General features: G+C 42.6%; 3 protein-coding genes across 5 annotated transcripts in view; 1 reads left to right on the top strand and 2 right to left on the bottom strand.

Annotated features, from left to right (window-relative positions):
• Window positions 1-10,888, top strand: TSR1 (TSR1, 20S rRNA accumulation, homolog (S. cerevisiae)). Its single transcript, XM_005858298.2, has 15 exons — window positions 1-149; window positions 320-423; window positions 732-951; window positions 1,064-1,198; window positions 1,520-1,944; window positions 2,729-2,888; window positions 3,314-3,471; window positions 4,399-4,595; window positions 5,237-5,399; window positions 5,742-5,852; window positions 6,557-6,689; window positions 7,958-8,074; window positions 8,744-8,884; window positions 8,986-9,060; window positions 9,185-10,888. Exons 1-15 carry the CDS (start codon window positions 53-55, stop codon window positions 9,358-9,360), a joined length of 2,412 nt encoding a protein of 803 aa, XP_005858360.1. The 5' UTR covers window positions 1-52; the 3' UTR covers window positions 9,361-10,888.
• SGSM2 (small G protein signaling modulator 2) overlaps window positions 1-19,063 on the bottom strand; it is a 56,815-nt gene extending 37,752 nt beyond the window's left edge. Inside the window, exons 1-2 of the mRNA XM_014529303.1 lie at window positions 19,054-19,063; window positions 930-939 (exon numbers count right to left, since the gene is read on the bottom strand). The gene's annotated coding sequence lies outside the window, so the exon portion shown is untranslated. The remainder of the gene's footprint in view (window positions 1-929; window positions 940-19,053) is intronic.
• The window catches only part of SRR (serine racemase), an 18,769-nt gene continuing 7,498 nt past the window's right edge, over window positions 9,672-20,942 (bottom strand). For 2 of the 3 annotated variants that reach the window (XM_014529327.1, XM_014529321.1), the window contains exons 2-8: window positions 15,370-15,541; window positions 12,952-13,075; window positions 12,667-12,770; window positions 11,126-11,245; window positions 10,919-10,993; window positions 10,230-10,439; window positions 9,672-9,931 (exon numbers count right to left, since the gene is read on the bottom strand). In XM_014529327.1, coding sequence (XP_014384813.1) covers window positions 9,716-9,931; window positions 10,230-10,439; window positions 10,919-10,993; window positions 11,126-11,245; window positions 12,667-12,770; window positions 12,952-13,075; window positions 15,370-15,537 — 1,017 coding nt within the window. In that variant the 5' untranslated portion in view covers window positions 15,538-15,541 and the 3' untranslated portion in view covers window positions 9,672-9,715. Of the gene's footprint in view, window positions 9,932-10,229; window positions 10,440-10,918; window positions 10,994-11,125; window positions 11,246-12,666; window positions 12,771-12,951; window positions 13,076-15,369; window positions 15,542-20,052; window positions 20,126-20,942 lie in introns of those variants that run through there. The other variant, XM_014529324.1, reaches the window with a different exon arrangement.

Raw genomic sequence — 20,942 nt, forward strand, 5'->3', positions numbered from 1 at the left:
GCACTCGTTCCGGGCCGGAAGTAGTGCTGACTTGGTCCACGTGAGCGGCAGCATGGCCGCCCACCGCTCAGGTCCGCTCAAGCAACAGAATAAAGCTCATAAAGGCGGACGGCACCGAGGTCGGGGATCCGCGCAGCGGGACGGCAAGGGTGAGAATGTAGGGTTGGAGGGAGAAGGGCTTAGTCGATGTAACTGCTATTCTCCATGCCCAGTCTCAACTCCTACCTCCGGCCTGGACCCAGCGTAAATGCTCTAAGGTGGGCGAAAAGAGGTCCCCTTTCTTGACCTTATTCTGGTCCCCTTTATGATCTCCCTCCAGGCCGTCTAGCACTGAAAAGCCTAAGCAAGAAGGTGAGAAAGGAGCTCAGCAGAGTAGACCAGAGGCATCGCGCCAGCCAGCTTCGGAAGCAGAAGAAAGAGGCGGTGAGAGGAGTAGGGATTGGGGATGGTGTGGCTTCACAGTTGTTCTAGGCGGATAATGCCTCCAACTAGAAATGTGACCCTGGGCAGGCCGGAGACGGTGAATAACCCTGGAGCACATGCTAGTTGTGCAGGTCTAGATTCATGCTAGAGCATCCTTTGCTTTGGTCTGAGCTCCTGCCCACCCCCCAGGATAAACACGTGGCTTTTTACAAGAGAAATGAAGCGGGGTAGGGCATCCCTACGTTGGAAAGGCCATAATGGAAGGAAGTGCTGAAACACAGATATTCTCTGGTCCTTTCTATTTTCAGGTTCTGGCAGAGAAGAGACAGCTGGGCAGTAAAGATGGCCCTCCTCATCAGGTACTGGTGGTGCCCCTGCACGACAGGATTTCTCTGCCAGAGGCCTTTCGGCTGCTTCAGGATAGGGACACTGGAACAGTACACTTGAATGAATGGGGAAGGACCCACAGCTTTATGCTGCTATGCCCCAGCTTGAAACATCGGTGGTTTTTCACATCTGCAAGGCCAGGTTAGAGTATACAGTATTTTCTATCACTGTGTATGAGTAGTGATAATATTTTTTTAGTGTTATGTGCTAATGCCAACCACCTCTTCCTACTGACTTTGTCTTCTATCTCCAGGAGATCTGCACACGGTGCTAGACTTGGCTAAAGTGGCTGATAGCATCCTGTTCCTCCTTGATCCACTAGAAGGCTGGGACAGCACCGGGGATTACTGCCTTTCCTGCCTCTTTGCTCAGGGCCTTCCCACCTATAGTAAGTGATCTGGAAATATTGGAGGCCATGAAGGAAGTGAATTAGCCCTTAGTGTGCACCTATAACTTGCATCAATGTGCCTTAAAAATTTTTTTTTCAATATTTTGTATGAGGTGCCTTTTTATTTCTGGACTGCCCTTTGCCCAGAGGAAGAAGAGTATAAAGTTTGGTTTTACTCTGTAATTTCTTTAAGGTAGCTGAGTGTTGGGTTTCCCAGTGATCTCTGTGCTCACAACTGTTAGTTTTTTTTGTGAACTTGCTTGGGGAATTTTCATGTAGTGAAGCAAGAAGTCATGAAGCCCTTTTCTCTTTTGCTCCTAGCACTAGCTGTCCAGGGGATTTCTGGCCTCCCACCGAAGAAACAAATAGATGCCAGAAAGAAGCTAAGTAAAGTAGTGGAGAAGCGCTTTCCTGATGACAAGCTCCTTTTGTTAGACACGCAACAGGAGGCAGGGATGCTTCTCCGGCAGTTGGCTAACCAGAAGCAGCGGCATCTTGCCTTTCGAGATCGGCGGGCCTATCTTTTTGCTCATGATGCTGACTTTGTGCCTAATGAAGAGAATAACCTGGTGGGGACCTTGAAAATTTCAGGCTATGTTCGTGGACAGACTCTGAATGTAAATAGCTTGTTGCATATCATTGGACATGGTGACTTCCAGATGAAACAGATAGATGCTCCTGTGGATCCTTTTCCTTTAAACCCTAGAGTGATCAAATCCCAAAAGGACTCAGGCATGGCGATGGAGGTAAGATTGATGTTCTTAAAGAGTATGTATTGTTGCTTCATGTGTAAGCTGGTGTATGATGGAAACTAACTTCAGAGAAGGTAGTCTGCATGCCCAGACAACTACCCTAGTCCCTGGGGGTGACTGCTAGTTGGAAGTAAGGCACTAGTCAATTACAAATATGTTGGTATGTTATATATTTATCCAGCACTCTGCAGGTGCCTTACACAGCAGTTGGCTCTGGGTTTATAGGAGACACAAGATGTAGTCTCTTTCCTCAGACAGTTAGGTCAGGAAAAACAAATGGCAAACACCTGTGAAATAAAGATTGGGGAAGTGTGGTTGAGGTACAGACCTGCGGTGGGAGTTGAGGAAGTAGACTAATAAGCTTCACAGAGATATCAGACATCAGCTAGGTGTTGAATAGGGTGAATGTGATTTACAAGTTTTAGAGAGATGAAAGAATATCCTAGAATATAGAAACAACATGAACCTAGCATAATGGTGGATCAAAGGATTTCTTTGAACTCTGAAGAAATCAGCTTGGTTGGGAATAAGGTATGTAACAAAAAGATAGTGGGGCCAGATTCTGAAAAGCCTCCAGTCAAGCAGAGGTATAGGCTTAAAATGCTAGGAAACAGAACCATTTGAAAACACTTGACACATTTTGGCTTTCTCTTTCAATTTATTTCATTCATCTTCTACGTGAGGACTATGTTATTTTTTCATCTTTCTGGTTACTATGTTAGATTTAGTAGATTTTTCATTAATATTTGACTGACTATTACCTGTTTTTTGTTTTTAGATATGTGCTGCAGATGCTGTAACTGACATGGAGGAAGACCTTAAGGTCCTAATGAAGGCAGACCCTGATAGACAAGAGTCTTTGCAAACAGAGGTTATACCTGATCCAATGGAGGGGGAGCAAACCTGGCCCACTGAGGAGGAACTGAGTGAGGCAAATGGTTGGTAATGGCAGCTTGTTTGTAATTCAGCTGGCCTGGAATTGTGGATTTTGTCTAGCTGCTCACAGTCAAGACCTATAAGGTAGAGTGGGATGAGGATTTATTTAGAGGTTTGTCTCTTGTCCTCCAAATGCTTTCTGTTTGCTTAAGCAAACATTGGACACAGCTTTGCCTCATTTCTCAAAATCACTTGTTACTATTTTCTAATGAAAACAACTTGGGATTCGTTGTAAGGTTTATTTAGTTAAATGTTGCTAGTTTTGAGGCAGTGGAATTAAATTTGGAAGTAGTAGTCTGTTTTGCTTATTGTGTCTGCTAGAGGTTTTGGTGTTGGCAGCAACATCTGGTCTTTCCTAGGTGAGAATACCCCAAGTAATAGGGGAAAGGAGGTATATAATTTACTTAACTTATTTGGGCTTTTACAGACTTTTTGAAGGAAAGTTCCAAGGTGGTAAAGAAGGTTCCTAAAGGAACATCCAGCTACCAAGCTGAATGGATTTTGGATGAGGATGGCGGAAGTGGTGGGGAAGATGATGAATATGATGATGTAGAACATGAGGATTTTATGGAAGAGGAATCTCAGGTAAGAAAATAGTCCCTTAGGCCACTTCTGTATACAGCCCCAACTGCAAGGCAGAGTGCAATCCTGACCTTAAGATATGTGTTGTCAGCTGTTGTTGTTTTTTTAATTTTTATTGATTTTTTTTTTTTAGAAAGGGGGAGAGAAGAACATCAATTTGTTGTTCCAATTATTGTTATTTTTAATCCTCACCTGAGGACTTTTTTTTTTCCAGAGAGGAAGGGAGAGGGAGAGAGAGGTAGAAACATCAGTGATGAGAGAGAATCACCGATCAGCCGCCTCCTGCATGCCCCCGACTGGGGATTGAGCCCGCATGTGCCCTCGACTGGAATTGAACCTGGGACCCTTCAGGCCCGATGCTCCATCCACTGAGCCAAACCAGCCAGGGCCTGAGGACATTTTTTCCATTGATTTGTCAGATATAGTGGGAGGAAGGGAAGGAGGGGGAGAGGGAGAGAGAGAGATAGAAAGACATGGACATGAGAGAGACACATCATTGTTTCATCCTGAATGGGGACTGAGATGGAACCTGCAAAGCCGGTATGTGCCCTTGACCAGTAATTGAACCTGTGACTCTTCAATCTGCAGGCCCACAGTCTAACCACTGAGCCAACTGGCCAGGGCTGCTGTTCCACTTATTTATGCATTCATTGGTTGATTCTTGTATGTGCCCTAACTGGGATCAAACCCACAACCTTGGTGTATGCATCAGGACAATGCTCTAACCAACTGAGCTACCCACCCAGGGCCTGTGGTCAGTTTTTTAAGAATGACTGTGGTTGCCAGGAATGAGACTTGTTTTATAACTGAGTCTCTCAGAATTAATACGGTTTGGACTAGGTGTCTAATAACTATTATTCTTAGCTTAATGGCTTTTAGGGTAGAGATAGGTGTGGGTTTCTTCTGAAACTGCAATCCTTTATTCCACAGGATGAGAGTAGTGAAGAGGAAGAAGAGGAAGAATGTGAAACTATGACTATTGGAGAGTCTGTGCGTGATGATCTATATGATGAGAAAGTGGATGAAGAGGCTGAGGAAAAAATGCTAGAAAAATATAAACAAGAAAGACTGGAAGAGATGTTTCCAGATGAAGTAGATACGCCCCGTGATGTGGCTGCTAGAATTCGGTTAGTCAACAACTCCAAAATCAGTTAATACATTTTTTATTTTAAATTTATATGGCTCAGAGGTGTCAGTGTGACACGAAAGAAGAAAAACATTGTTCTGCTCCTGAAGGGCTAATGTTATATGTGGGAAGATAAGACATACATACAGGAAATTAATATATTACCAAGTTCTAGACTGTGGTGTAGACTAATAACGTTAACAGTACTTTAATAAGATTAATTAGCAATCTTCCTATGTGAACTAATACTCAATTGAATGTTTGGAGATTTGGGGGATTTGGGTAGAACCAAAAGAATAAAAGCACGGGGATTAGTCTGAAAACTCAGGGAGTTTGTTGGATGTTAGAGAAGTTAGGCTTTTATTAAGGACCGTGTTCCTCAGGTTAAGGAGCCATCCCTGATAGGCACCAGGGAGCCACTATACATACTTTGTCCTTTGTCAGTGAGAAACTTGGGTTTGGTTCTGAAATACTTGTTAACTGTTTTGGAGTGTGCTCTTGATTTGGGCTATTAGGTTATCTTGAAGAAATAGTGATAAGAGTTCTTTTAAGTTAGAACCTTAGCCATATTATTGACTTAAGTGAAAGGGTAGCACCATATAAATTAGACTATTAATTTATTTAAAATCTCCTATATTCTAGATTTCAGAAATACAGAGGCCTCAAGAGCTTCCGGACATCTCCATGGGATCCTAAGGAAAATCTTCCTCAAGATTATGCTCGGATCTTTCAGTTTCAGAACTTTACCAATACCAGGAAACGCATCTTTAAAGAAATCAAGGAAAAAGACGTTGAAGGAGCTGAGGTATCTGCCTTCCTTCCTTCATTCATCCCTACAATTTGCTTTTGTTTGCCAAGCTGCCCCCTCCTTTACTCCTCTTGGCAAGATTACCTTAGTTAGTTTTGTGCTGCCCATAGCTGAATTAGAGGAGCCACTGAGTCATTGATAAGAGTGATATTGGGAGAATGGAGGTATCAGATATGTTAACTGGAAAAGTTTAATCTGGATAGTTGAGGCATCTGTGAAAGGCAATTTTGAAGGGCAGGGGTTGGCCTTATGAGACTTTTTAACATATTTGGATAAATGTTTCATCATTATTGAGGCCTTAAGGGAAACTGTGTGGCTGTTTTCTGCTTTATCTGGCAGGTTGGCTGGTACGTCACACTTCATGTCTCTGAAGTACCTGTCTCTGTGGTTGAGTATTTCAAGCGCGGGGCACCCTTGGCTGTGTTTTCTTTACTGCCTCATGAACAGAAGGTTAGTGTCTTGTGGGAAATGGGAGTTATGAAACTTTCTGACCAGTTTTATCTGACAGTCTAACATTTTACTTGTGCCTGGCATTTTGCTCATTGGGATGCAAAAAAATAGGCCTTGAGGATTAAACCAGGGTGATAGAGAAGTCAATGATGGTTTAACCCTACATGTCTGAACCTGTCTGAGCATCTCAATGATGCAACCTGTGTGGTTCTGAGACTTCTCTGAGATAAGTATACTTGTCAGATCAGATTTTAACCAAGGGTTGGCAGCCTTAAAAATAAAGGGTGTGGATGCCAAGGTGTGGATCTTTTCTCTGGGAGGCAGTAGTCATGGAGGTTGGAGTGTATGTGAGAGCTCTGGCCTTTGGTCAGTGTGAGTAAGTGTTGAGGAAGAAAGGAGGCTTCATGAGTGTGATTTTGAGGTGTGTGGTGAGTGAGTAGCTTGAAGTCACTGAGCATGTGGCAGGTGTTGAGCTCTTGCATGTTAGACACCGGAATGTCAACTAGTACAGATGGGTACATGAAAGCTCTGAAAACCAGCCTGTGTTCGGTATAAATGCCAGTTGGTGTGAAGGTAAAAGGTGAATCTGTGTCTCATCATCTGTACCACATCAGATGTGAATCTGAACCTGTTAGTTTGGTTTGCCTTCTTTCAGGTTAAGCTGTTCTAGATACGAAGTTCTGTTTTTCTTACTTGGTCTCTAGATGTCAGTACTGAATATGGTGGTAAGCCGGCATCCTGGCAACACTGAACCTGTGAAAGCTAAAGAGGAGCTGATCTTCCACTGTGGGTTCAGGCGCTTCCGAGCCTCACCTTTATTTTCTCAGCACACTGCGGGTAAGCAGTGGGGAACCTCTGGGTTCTTGTCTATCCTGTTGTCTCTTGGGAAACTGTAACTTTAGGTGAGTTGGTACAGAGCACACAATTTCAAATTCTAGGTCTCTGGGTTAGAGGCATTTTCAGTACTCTGGTTTAGAAGCCAATGATGTGTTTATTCGAAATGTCTGAACCTGTCTGAAGCGTCCCAGTGATGCTACCTCTGTGTGGTGCTGAGGTTTCTCTGCCATGAGTATTTGTTCCAGGGTAGATTTTGAGTCAGGGGAGGCGGCTTTATAAAAATGATGTATCAAAGTGTGGAACCCTTGACATCTGATATGCCATTGGCAGTGTGGGTGAAGGCTAGTGGGTCATCCCCAGATAGATTAAGCAAGAGATGTGTGGCTTCTGAGATGTTGAGACTAGGTGAGAGTTTGGAGAGTGGTGACACTTTTGTGGCAAAAATTATTGTCCTACAAATTAGGAGTGGGAAGTTTTGTATTAACTTGGGGGCTTTTGAACATGACTTACACACTCAGCTCAGCAATGGCCAGAGGAAGATGATGAAGGCGGTATTAATGGGAGCTCTGGATAATTTCTGTTCTCACCACCAATGCTGTCTAAATGAGGGATTAACTTTTCTTTCCCTTAAAATATTTTACTTTCCTATACTTCAGTATTTAAAAAGGAGGAGGGTTTCATTGAAGGTAAAAACAGAAATTCCAGATAGTCCCCAAGATCAGAGGTCAGTAAAATATAGCCCTTGGGCCACGTCTGTCCTACTGTTTATAAAGTTTTATTGGAATACAGTTTTGCTTTTTAAAAAATATATTGTCTTGGCTATTTTTGTACTCTAGTGACAGTTGAGTAATTAGAACAGAGACTCCATGGTCATAAAGCCTAAAATATTTACTATCTGGCCCTTTATAGAAAATGTTTGCCAGTTCTCAAGACTAAACTGTTGATTTAGTGGACATATTCTCTACAAAGTACTGATTCCCAAATGAGGTAGGTAGGGGTGATATGTATTAGAATCACTGGAGAACTTTTTCAAACCCCAAATGTAGTCTAGGCTCAAATTCTGCCTCTGAAAAATCACTGTGATAGGTTCGGGTTGTACCTTTGAGGTGTATGGAGGCAGGAAAATATTTTAAGAACTAGTTGGGAAGAGAAACACAAGCTGTCTTGGGTGTAAGAGTTGCAGTGATATAGCTTTTCACAGGCCTCTGGATTACCTGTGGTTCCTCAAAATGTTTTTGGTTTTTATTTTTTAACCTTTATTATGGCAGCGGATAAACATAAATTTCAGAGATTCTTGACTGCTGACATGGCCCTGGTGGTGACAGTATATGCCCCAATCACTTTTCCTCCTGCATCTGTGCTGCTTTTCAAACAGAATAGCAATGGTAAGTTGAGTTCACAGAGGTAAACAGACCTACAGGTCTCTAATAGACTTAACATGGTTTTCTGTATTTAGATTTGGGAGCCAAATGGTATAGAGAAGGGGATGATAGTTTCAGAATATCCCAGTCTCAGCCTCACAGTGGGTCTAAGGCAGGGGCGGGCGACAAATGGGGTTTGATCCTTTCTTCTTTTTTTTTTTTTTAAATACATTTTTAGTGATTTTTCTTTTTTAAGAGAGGAAGGGAGAGGAATAGATAGAAACGTCGATGAGAGAGAAACATCATCGATCGGCTGCCTCTTGCACACCCCATACTGGGGATTGAGCCTGCAACCCGGGCATGTGCCCTGACTGGCAATCGAACCAGTGACCTCTTGGTTCATGAATCGATGTTCAACCACTGAGCCACACCAGCCGGGCAATGGGGTGTGATCTCGCTTGCAAACTGGAGCTAATTGGTAGAAGCTGCTCAAAGTGTTATATTCAGGATAGGTTCTGGGGACAGGGTCAGCAGGAATATCACTTAGTGATCTTTGCCATGGATCTAAGAAGGCAGCATAGTACATCCCTATTTTAAGGTTTCTCTAAGAATATCTTGCATAGGTCTTTAAATGGACTGGAGCAATAAATGCTTTGGCCTAAAGACTCTTGCTGCTCTGCTTTTGCCCCTTAGGAATGCACAGCCTCGTTGCTACCGGCCATCTCTTGTCAGTGGATCCAGACAGGATGGTCATCAAGAGAGTTGTTCTGAGTGGTCATCCTTTCAAAATTTTTACTAAGATGGCAGTAGTACGTTACATGTTCTTCAGCAGAGGTAGGTGTGAAGGTTGGGATCTGATTGCCTTTATGGGGTGAAGGTTGGGTGTACATTTTGCAGGTAAATGTATCTTGGTCTTCTGTGTGTTTCATTCTAAGAGGACGTGCTGTGGTTTAAACCGGTGGAACTGAGAACAAAGTGGGGCCGCAGGGGACATATCAAGGAGCCTTTAGGTAAGAGAATGTGGTGTTTGGAACCTCAGCTAGATATCTCCAGTGCTACTAAGTGGCTATTAGGGCAGAAACCAGTGCTAAAATTTTATTTTAATCTCACCAACTTGCTGTGTTTTCTTTCTAGGTACTCATGGCCATATGAAGTGCAGTTTTGATGGGAAGCTAAAATCTCAGGACACAGTACTGATGAACCTCTATAAACGAGTTTTCCCCAAATGGACTTATGATCCATATGTACCAGAACCAGTACCTTGGGTGAAAAGTGAGATTTCAACAGTGCCAGAAATGGACATGAAGTAATGGATACAATGGGATTCTGTCTCCTTGCTACTAGCTTAGCACCCTAGGGATGGGAACCTACAGGTTGTGATTGGGCAAAGTTTGTGTTACCTATTTTAGCCTGCAAGCCTGCTGTCCCTTTTTGCAAAAGATTTTTCTTAGCCTTGACAAGGTGTCTCAATTAAGTGGATGTTTTTTCTATTGCTACTTTATCAAAAAAAAAACACACAACCTTAAATCTTACTGATATATCTACCCTCCATTAGGATGTTGAAAGCTGTTTAAGTAGGTAAGAAGTGGGAAGTTAACATTGACTAAGAAACAAAATTTCCAAGTGTCTAGGAAAACTGAATCACATTTCTTCCTTATGCATAAATTAAACAGAAACAGATTGATAAGGGGCTGGCCTTTCAGCCTGCTTCATCCAAGTTATGGAAGTTAAATCTACATTTCCACCACTGAGCACAATACAGATGTTCTTTACTTCTGGGGAAATTGTTTGAAAATGCTGAGACAGAACAGCAGCCACTCCAACAGCAGCTGTAGGTTCAATAAGCAGTTTCATCCTCTCCCATACCAGCTGGGTTGCATACTGTTGGTAGAGAGGGAGTAAGAATTAGTGAAACGGGAGAAGGAAAGCCTAGTTGGTGGGCCTTTACACTTAAAAGCTAAATGTTATATATACATATGCTTGCCAATGAAGAGCTAGTCTTTTTTTTTTTTTTCATTCTAACTCTGCTGATGAGGGTTGTCCCAATACCTAGAGCACCCTCCCACATCATGAGTCACCAAGTCAAATCCCCAGTGGATGAGTTGCTACCTACAAGAGAAGTATCTTTTGCTTAAAAAGTTGCTCCATTCTTTGGTTTTCTTTCCTGTTGGAGCCTCACCTTAATTTCATCCTCTGTGACAGTGAAGACATCATCCACAAGGTCCCTTATAACAGGCCAGGTGTTTAGGCCAATGCTGGATTTGACACCATCTGCTATGGTTTCTGGAGGACAGGGATTGGGGGTCAGTTCCCCTTTCAGTTTGGACTTGTAGCAGTCATCTGCATTCAAGGGTTCAGCAGCATATACCTTCACAGTAGGTCTCAAAGCCTGGGAAGAGGAATAGTAGACACCTTACCACTAGCCACTGCCTGCATGCCTGCAGTAAAATAGGCAGTACAGGTAACACCTTTCTGACCAAGTAAGAGCCTTCTCTGATAGGTGTAATGAAAATATGACCTTAAAGCACTTTAAATTGTATGCCTAATACTGGCCTTCAGTTGCCTAGATCACATCTGGTTCTATTGGTAACTTGAGGAAACAGTAGCCCCTGACTTGGATAGTAGGTTGGTGAGATGGAATTCAGGGAAAGGACTGTGATAGGGTGCCACTCACTGTAATTGCTTTTGTGCTGTAAAGTCATAAATTAAGGAAAGGGTGGTGAGGCAGAGAAGGGCCTTTCATCTCATTTGCTAAGAAATGAGAATGGCAGTTTAGGGGGAATGTTGAGCAAGTACCACAATGTACTATGATGTGAAATAAAATCCTCTATGTCTAAAGTGGGGAGTCTTCCAGAGTTGTTTTCTTACCTTAACTGTAATTGCTATTCCAGCAATCATTCCTCCTCCTCCTACAGGTACCACCAGTGCATCTACCAAAGGAACCTTCAGTGAAAAGAATATAAAGTATAAGTAGGCCTATTAAACACCAGTTTTATATGTACATATTAAATAGTTGATTCTACAGTCAAACATCAGATTTACCAGTAGTTCAGCAAGAACTGTCTAGGCTTTTACCTGGTTCAGCACTTCCATGGCAATTGTCCCTTGCCCAGCCATCACTGCAGGTTCTTGATTGGGATGTACCATGATGCCTTCAGTTTCTTCTATAATTCTTTTGGTAATATTTTCTCTGGACTGAAAGAGTACATTCTTTTAGCATACTTGATCTGTATTTAGTAGTGTTTTCAACAAATTAGATTCAAGCATTTAACCCTTTATTGGCCATCTACTTTTTTGAGACTTTGGGCACTGGGAATATAACTGAACAAAACAGTCCCTGTGCTCCAGGGAGTTATGTTCTAACTAGAGGCCCGATGCATGAAATTCGTGCAAGGGGCTTGGCCTGTCGCAGCCCAGGCTGCCTCATGGCCCTGTCCACTGGTCATTCTGCCGTCTGGTCTAATTAGCATTTTAGCTCTATTATATAGGATATGTTGGGGAGGGGCAGAATATAAGTAAATCTATAGTATGTCTACATACTATGGAGAAAATTTATACAGGGTACTCACAAAGGGCCGCTGATAAAGTGATATTTTAATAGATGTGAACCCAGAATATTCCAGGGAAAGTAATTCCAAGTGCAAAGACTGCAAAGCTCTTGGCCTTTCTGAGAAACTGCTAAGTGCGGTTGGCGTGGAGTGTTTGGGGTGGATAACTGGGAGATGAGGTCAGAGTGATAGGAATGGGCCAGTCTGCCTAGGCCTTAGATGATTGAAAAACTTTGGTTCCCACTATGTATGAGATGGGAAAACGCTGGAGGATTTTGAGCTGACAAGAGAAGTTCTAACTTATTAAGGATAGCTGGTTGCTCTGAAAACAGACTAGTGGGACAAGGGTGTAAGCAGAGACACCAGTTAGGCGGCTGCTGAATCTACCTGAGAACTGATGTTGGTTTGAATCAGTAATGGTAGAGGCTGCTAGAAGTAGGTGAATTATGAAAATATTTTGAAAGTAGGTCTAAAATTTGGATGTGGAGTGCAAAAGTTACCAAGATGACTTCAACATTGGTTTTTAGCAACTAGTTTGCCATTTACTGAGATGAGGAAGACTGGAAGAGGAGCAATAAAGGGGGGAATGAGATCATTTGGTTTGACAGCAAGTTTGAAATGCCTATTAAGACATCCAAGTAGGGACACTGAGTAACTGTGAATATACAAATCTGGGTTAAGGGCAAAGTTCAGGCCTGGAGTTGGCATATAGATGGGTGATATTTCAAACTATGAGACTAACATGAGTGTAGGTAAAGAAAAGGTTAGGCATATATAAAAAGGAAACAGGAGCCCTGGCCTGTGTGGCTCAGTTGGTTGGGCACTGTCCTGTGCACCAGAAGGTTGCTGGTTCAATTCCAGGTCAGGCTCAACCCCTGGGTGGGGGGCATGCAGGAGGCAGCTGATCAATGTTTCTTTCCCTTTCCCTTTCTTTAAAAAATAAAATCTTTAAAAAAGAAAAAAAGGGAAACAGGAGCCTGAGAAGAAGTACCCAAAAATGTAGGAAGAGAAATTTCATTTGACAGTGAAAACTGGTAAGATGTTACTGAACATTGCTCCCTTCCTCACCTCGTCGCTCTGTTCACTGTAGACTATAGAGGCTCCATAGGCTTGTATTGCCAGTTTTTTACAGTTGGGAGCTGTTTGGGGTACCACAATATAAGCAGGAATTCCTGAGATGGAGAAACACTGTTAGTACAAATCGGGAAAGTTTAGGGTAGAAATTTCTGTTCAGTTGCTTGTAATCAGATAGGGACTTAGAGAAATTCCCACAGCTATCACCCACTTCACTGAAAGTAAGGATACTTTTCTACTCTAACATCCTACCCAGGACCTGGAGAAATCAATAAGTACCTTCCAATTGGGCAGCATAGGCGAGAGCCTGGCCATGATTTCCACTGCTGTAAGTAACAACAGCTTTGGGCTTTTCAGAAGTGATAGGAATCAAACCTCTGATTGCATTAAGGGCACCACGAACCTTGAAAAGAGAGTGAATTCATATTTGATTAAAGTTTCTTAAAGAAAACACACACACCAAGGAGCTTTACTAGATTTTCTCTTCCTAATACTGCACATCCAGTCCATCACTAAATCTTATCTATTCTACCTCCTAAATATCTTGTGTGTCTTCTTTGCTACTACCTTGGTGAGGCCTCATTTTTCAACTTGTGTGTTATCAAACCTCAAGTGATCCTGCTTCAAGGATCATTCTCATCTAATATTTCCACTAGATTATTAAAGTGATCTTTTAAAGACAAATGTTATTTTTTTCTTTGACTTCCCTTTTTATTTTTTAATCCTCACTTGTTATTTTCCCATTGATTTTTAGAGAGAGTGGAAGAGAGAGGGAACGACAGAAACATCGATGTGAGAGAAAAACATTGATTGGTTGTCTCCTGCATGAGCCCCAACCGGGGCACGGGCTGGGGAAGAGCCTGCAACTGAGGTATGTGCCTTTGACAGGAATCGAACCTGGGACCCTTAGGTCCACAGGCTGACGCTCTATTAACTGAGCAAAACTGGCTAGGGCTGAATGCCTTTTTTAGTAAAAAAAAAAAAAAAGTACAAGTTATAAGTTACAGCCTTTCAAATACAAATCTGCCTGTATCATTGTTATAGCCATCCTAAATTGTTTCTAGTTTCCCTCCTACCAGGTTAGCTCACACCCCTGTACCTCTGAGCATGCCATATCTCTACCTGTCGTTCTTTCCCCCACTCCCTGATTTGGATAAAAGTACACATCCTGCCGAAACCGGTTTGGCTCAGTGGATAGAGCGCCGGCCTGAGGTTCGATTCCGGTCAAGGGCATGTACCTGGGTTGCAGGCACATCCCCAGTAGAGGGTGTGCAGGAGGCAGCTGATTGATGTTTCTCTCCCATGATGTTTCTAACTATCTCTCTCCCTTCCTCTCTGTAAAAAATCAATAAAATATATTTTAAAAAATTTTAAAAAAAAGTACATATCCTATAAAATTTGGATCATACTCATCTGATTCAACTTCCTTGATCTTCCAGGCAAAATTAGTAACTTCATTCTCTCTTCTTTCATGGCACTTTGTATATATCTCTCTTAAGACATTTCTCATCAACCTATTTGTTGACCAGCCTGCCTTCTCCTGCAAGTTGGATATAGGGCAAGGCCTTGGCAGAAGCAAAGGGAAAAGGAACTTTTAAAAGATATATATTTGTATTTATTTCAGAGGAAGGGCGGAGAGAGATAGAAACATCAATGATGAGAGAGAATCATTGATAGGCTGCCTCCTGCACACCCCCTACTGGGGACCGAATGAGCTTGCAACCTGGGCATGTGCCCTTGACCAAAATCAAACCTGGGACCCTTCAGTCCATGGGCTGACACTCTAGCCACCAAGTGAAACCGGCTAGGGTGAGAATTTTTTATGTTTTAGTGTAAAAGCTCTCAGTTTATGGTAGGAGAAAAGGTAGATTCTTGAAATCTTAAAGCTATCACTTAACAGGTACTGACACCTGTCAGGTACTGCACTAAATGCAGTTTTCAGATTTTTACCTGAAGGATCTTAAAGTTCAACTAATGGTAATGAATCAACACACATAAGTCTATCTTTTTGCATAGAAAAGGCACTGACATACTTGGTAGAAAAAGATTTTATGAGGCCCTAGCTGGTTTGGCTCAGGGATAGAGCGTCGGCCCGCAGACTGAAGGGTCCCGGGTTTGATACCAGTCGAGGGCATGTACCTCAGTTGCAGGTTTGATCCCCACCCGGTCAGGGCACGCGCAGGAGGCAACCAATCAATGTGTCTCTCACAACGATGTTGCTCTCTGTCTCTCCCTCTCCTCTCCACTCTATCTAAAAATCAATGGAAAGATATCCTCGGGTGAGAATTAAAAAAAAAAAAAAGATATGAGGATTTAGCTAGGTTTAGATCTTTTATAATCATAATAAGGTATCAATAGCAAGCTGACACAAAGTGAGTGCTTAAACTTGGATATACAGTGATCCCACTCGCCCATTTTGCCTTGCAACAGTTCAGGGTGATGTCTATTGTCTCCATTTAATCATTAGAAGTTTCCTCTTTCATTCTCATATCCTAGTTTGGACAGTAAAAAAGTGGCTTGTAAACACCTGATGCTAAGTAACCAGAACTTGATCAAAGGAAAACTACAACCCTTTCTTCAACTATAAGAAGATATTTATTCTATCTACCTCACTGAGTAGTCAGGAGAATCTAATAAATTTAATATGTGAAAAGGGATTGAAAAAATACACGCCACACTATCAAAAGGGATTGTTACCTTAAAAGATCCAGTTTTCTGGAAGAGTTCACATTTGAAGTAAAGATTGCGCCCTGTTACTTGATTCAAAATGGAGCTTGTTAGCACTGGTGTGAGGTGGATAAAATCTCGAATGTTGATATGAGCTTTTTCAACATCAGCAAAGGAGATGCAGTACTGAGCACACATTGTTCTGAAATCCAGGAATAAAAAAGGGGTAAACAAAAGTCAACATGTTCAATGAAAAGATTTTGAAAATGCAAAATACAGACCTATCGAATATACAAGAGTGAACTACAGTGTAAACTATGGACTTTGGGGGGTAAAGAGTTAATGTAGGTTCAATTGTAACCAATATACCTTTCTTGTGAGCGATGTTGATAATGGGGGAGGCTATGCATATGGGTGGGGGGACAGGGGTTTTATGGAAAACTCCTGCCTTTGGATCAATTTTTCTATGAACCTTAAGCTGCTCTAAAATATTTTTTATATAAAAAATAAGAAGAGCCCATCTGGTGTGGCTAGGTTGGAATGTTCCATGCACACACACACACACACACACACACACACACACACACACACACACAAAGGGTGCAGGTTTAATTCCCTGTCGGCACATACCTAGGTTATGGGTTCAAATCCCTGGCCAGGAAAGGCAACATCACATTGATGTTTCTCTCTCATTCCCTTCCTTTTTCTCGAAAATCAATAAAAAGAAAATGCTTTATAGTAAAATAGGCCTGGGCCTGTGGTGTTAATGGGGGTACTGTCTCCATTACCAGGGCTCCAGAATCTTTGTATAGAAGGGAACTTGTTTCAAAGAAAGTTACATTTGCACTTTATTAGTAAGTATAAGTGTGTGTTTTTTCTGATGAAGCTTTATAGGAAGTACCTGATGATGATTATGGAAGGCTTAAAGTTCACCCCTTACCCATACCATCCATCTCTTGACTGGTCTCTACATTTTCATCATTGTAATGAGCTACATTCAAATTCTGCTATAAATTTTTATTTTTAAAAATTATTTAACAATGAGAAAAATTGCCTACAATCCTACTATCTTAATAAATTATGCTCATTTTCTATGTTTCCTTTTCTTCAATATACATACATTATATGACAGTTAAAATCAGGACAAAGATAACATTTTGTTTACTCCTCCATTTGGCTCAGTTTCTTCAAAGTTTTCATAATTATAATTTTCAATACTGCATTATGCTTCAATTTTTCACTACTTTTATAGCATTTAAAAAAAGTTTTCTTTATTTTTTCTTATTAACAAACAAAAGTAATGCATGTTCAATAGAAAAACAGATTTAATCTGGTTCTTCCCCAAAGACAAATGCTAGCTAAGGCCTGGTGCTTATCTCTCTAGGCTCACATATATATACAGACAAAACTTTAACAGGTTTGTCCAGAACTGGTTTGGCTCAGTGGATAGAGCGTCGGCCTGCGGACTCAAGGGTCCCAGGTTCGATTCCGGTCAAGGGCATGTACCTTGGTTGTGGGCACATCCCCAGTGGGGGGCGTGCAGGAGGTGGCTGATCAATGTTTCTCTCTCATCGATGTTTCTAACTCTCTATCCCTCTCCCTTCCTCTCTGTAGAAAATCAATAAAACATATTTTAGATAAAAAAAAACTTTAACAGGTTTGGTAACTTGCTTTTTTTCAAACAATATTATGAATAATCTATGAATCTTTGTTTATCAATACGTCTATTTATGCAACTTTTAAAATGGCTTAATAGTATTCCTTTTTACAAAAAATACCAGAATTTTACATAACTCTACTGTTGAACATTTAGATTGGGGTGGGGGGGCTATCCTATATAATAAAGAGCTAATATGCAAATGGTCATCACACCCTCATGCTGTCATGCCATAACGGCTCAGACACTCAACACTAGGGAGAGAGGAATGGGGACCAGCCAGGGACAAATGAGCTCACAAAAGAGGAATGGGGACCAGCCAGGCACAAATGAGCTCACAAAAGAGGAATGGGGACCAGCAGGCACAAATGAACTCGCAAGAGAGGAATGGGGACCAGCTAGGCTGTGGCCCGAGAGAGGGACAAGCCACATGCTCCACAGTCTTGGGCACCTGTGGCTGCAGCCCGGGTGAAGCCACCTGCCCACGGTCCCCTGCAGCTTCGGCCAACCCGAGCGAAGCCGGCCCGGGTCCCGGGTGCCTGCAGCCGGCCAAAGGGAGGGAAGCCTGGGTCCCAGGTGCCTGTGACTGGCCGGAGGAGGGAATCCTGGGTCCCGGATTGCAGGGCAAGGTAGAGGTGGTTAGTGGCGATCAGGCCAGCAGTGGAGCAGTTAGGGGCAATCAGGCTGGTAGGGGAGCAGTTAGGGGCAATCAGGTAGGCAGGCAGAGGTGGTTAGGGGTGATCAAGCAGGCAGGCAGGCAAGTGGTTAGGAGCCAGCGGTCCCAGATTGCGAGAGGCAGTCGGACATCCCCCAAGGGGTCCTGAATTGGAAAGGGTGCAGGCCGGGCTCAGGGATTCCCCCCTCCCCCGCCCCGTGCATAATTTTCATGCACCGGGCCTTTAGTCCTATATAATAAAAGCCTAATATGCAAACTGTCCCCTTGACCAGGAGTTTGACTGCTCGCTATAACGTGTGCTGACCACCAGGGGGCGGTGCGGAACATGGTGGGCGTCAGTGACGTGGCACTGGCAGCAGGCAGCAGTGGAGGTGCTGCAGGCCCTGATGGGCCCTGATGAGAGTGGGACTGTGGTGGGATGGTGGAGCAGATGAGCGGGCGACGCCAGGCCAAGGAGGGGACAAGCTGGGCCCAATCTACCCCGCTGATTGTCCTGCAAACAGCGACCAGCAGCTGTGGCAAGGGGTGGGGCCACCGCCTGGCTCCCAGGTGCTGAGGGAGCCGGGCGGGGAACTGAGATGGAGAACTGGGGGTGGGTGGCAGCAACCAATCTCCCATGGTGCCCGGGCGGGAGGGTGGGGGCTGCAACCTCTCACCGGCTACCTGGAGACAGAGGTGCGGTGAGAATGCAGGGTGTCCGCCAAGCTCACTCTCACTCCCCCAGCTACCCTTCCCCAGGATGCCAGGGCTCGCGCCGGGGAAGCCCCACACTCAGGTGCTGGGCACCCGCAAGGAGCCCGCCCTGCACCTGCATGGCCTCTTCTTCCAGGTGAGCTGGGCGGCAGCCCTGGGACCGCAGGGGCCGGTCAGGCTTGTGGGTTCGTGCAGGAGCCAGTCTGCGAGGCAAGCCGGGAGAGAGCATGCTGCCCGCCCGGCTTCCATGCAGCATCACTGGGTGGCCCAGAGATCCACTCTGAGCCCTGGCCTGCAGCGTCTGGCCGTGCTCACTTCATCTCCACATGGGGACTCTGGTGCTGGGACTCAGGCGGAGGGGGGTGCGCGGGGGCCAAGGGGCCCAGGTGCTTCCCAGGGCCCAGAGGTCAGCTGGGACCTGCCCTTCCACGCCAGACGCTCATGCTTTGATTGCCGGCCAGGCCTAGGGACTGCACCTGTGCACGCATTTCGTGCACCGGGCCTCTAGTAATAAATAATGATGTAATGAATAATAGCCTTGTTACAAGATCTTTGTGTATCTCCATACATGCTTTGAGTAGATTCCACCAACTGGTATTTGCATCAAAAGGCATGTACAATTCTAAGACATTTTATACCCCTTGCCAAATTCATCTCCAAAAGGGTTGTAGATTATACCATTTTATACTCTCACAGCAGTTTCTAAGGAATGTCCATTTTTCTTCACCTTTGATATATCATTTTATCTGTTCATTTAATGAAATATCTAGTAGTTTGAATTTACTTTTTTTTAAACAGTGATTGAACACTTTTTCTGTATATTTATTGGCCACTTATTCTTTCATGAGTCTTTAACACACCAATTTACTGACTGAATCATCTTTTTCTTCTGAAATGTTATGTTTATCAAAATTAAATTTCTATTAGTGCTTAGGGCTTTTCTGGACTTCATATTTTGTTCCATTTATGAGACTGTCAATTCATTTTCCAGTTGTTCATTGTATTATGTTCTTCCCTGATTACTCTTTCTAAAATTTATTAGCGTTTCTCACAAATCATTCTTTCAAAGAGACTTTAGAAATCCTTTATCAAGGTTGTCAGAAATACCACACTGTAAAATGAACAATGAATTGGGGGCGTATGACATTTAAGAATAAAGTCTTCCTATCCATAAACATCTGTGTCTTTCAATTTAGTAAAGTGTTTTCGTTTTAGGTTTCTCAGTAAAGTTTTTATAGTTTATTTGTGTCCAATACAGATATGATTAAATTTATGTCTAAGTACATTTTTTGAGATAAGGTATTTCCTTAGATTTTTAAATTACTTACTGATAATGTATATGAAAATGTAATAGGACACTTTACTAGAGTATCTTTTTAAAAAAATATATTTTTATTTTATTGATTTCAGAGAGGAAGGGAGAGGGAGAGAGAGAGATAGAAACATCAATGATGAGAGAGAATCACTGATTGGCTGCCTCCTGCACGCCCTGTAACTGGGGATCAAGCCCACAACCCAGGCATGTGCCCTTGACTGGAATCAAACCCGGGATCCTTCAGTCCACAGGCTGATGCTCTATCCACTGACCCAAACTGGTTAGGACTAGAGTATCTTGTTAGAGCTAATATTTTCTAGTTCATTCTCCAAATAATCACGCTATCTGCAAATAAAGATAATTTGTCTTTACCTTATAAATATCCTTCTGGTAACTTTCTCAGTGACTTCATAATTATTCCTTTAATGTAGATTTTCCAACTCCTCCTGAATTAATTCCAGTAATGTATTATTTGCAAAATCATACAAAATTAGTATGAAGTTGAACATATTAATATATCTAGGTATTCTGCATATCTGTGGTATTCATTCATTTATTCATTCAGTTATGAAATAGTGAGCACCTTCTATGTGTCAGATACTGTTTGATCTGGAGATGTCGTGTTAGAAAAATAGACTTGTCTCTGCTCTCATAAAACTTACAGTCTCGTGGAGAGATGCGCAATAAGCAATCCCAAAATAGATATTTATTTACAAATAGTAATAGGTGATATTTAGGGAAGTGTATTATGATAGGATACTATAATGTTGGGCCTTATTTATATCAGGTAAGGTTCTCTATGGAGAAGTGAAATTTTAAGGTGACCCGTAAGTTGAATGGCCAGAATAGGGAAAAAAGTCTTTCAAGTAGGCGGATAACATGTGTGAAGACTTTAAGGAGGGATGGAGGTTGGCATATTCTAGGAACTAAAAGGAGGCCAATGTATGTGAAAATAGTGATCAAAGAGTAGTGTAAGAGATGAGAGTGAAGTTGGCAGGGTCTAGATCATTAGGGACCATGATTCATGGATATGTTACTCAAGAGCAATGGAATGCCATTGAAAAATTTTGAACAGGTAAGTGACATGCTAGAATTAATATTTTCAGAAAATCACTACATCATGGTGAATGGAAAAAAAAAGAGAAAAGAGTGGAATCAGGGGATTCAGTTAAATAGTATTAGAGTTTTCCACATGAAAGACAACAGGGACTTGGATGATGAAAGTGGAGGCAGAAAAAAATAATCACTTGATTATTTTTTTA

Source organism: Myotis brandtii, unplaced genomic scaffold (genome assembly GCF_000412655.1).
Source record: "Myotis brandtii unplaced genomic scaffold, ASM41265v1 scaffold1167, whole genome shotgun sequence".
Taxonomy (NCBI): domain Eukaryota; kingdom Metazoa; phylum Chordata; class Mammalia; order Chiroptera; family Vespertilionidae; genus Myotis; species Myotis brandtii.

What these genes read in the sequence shown, in the direction of transcription:
- TSR1 (XM_005858298.2), top strand. Translation starts at nt 53, where the DNA reads ATGGCCGCCCACCGCTCAGGTCCGCTCAAGCAACAGAATAAAGCTCAT. An exon ending in TTTCACATCTGCAAGGCCAG is followed by an intron (nt 952 to 1,063) that starts GTTAGAGTATAC and finishes TTCTATCTCCAG; the next exon opens with GAGATCTGCACACGGTGCTA. An exon ending in AAGACGTTGAAGGAGCTGAG is followed by an intron (nt 5,400 to 5,741) that starts GTATCTGCCTTC and finishes TTTATCTGGCAG; the next exon opens with GTTGGCTGGTACGTCACACT.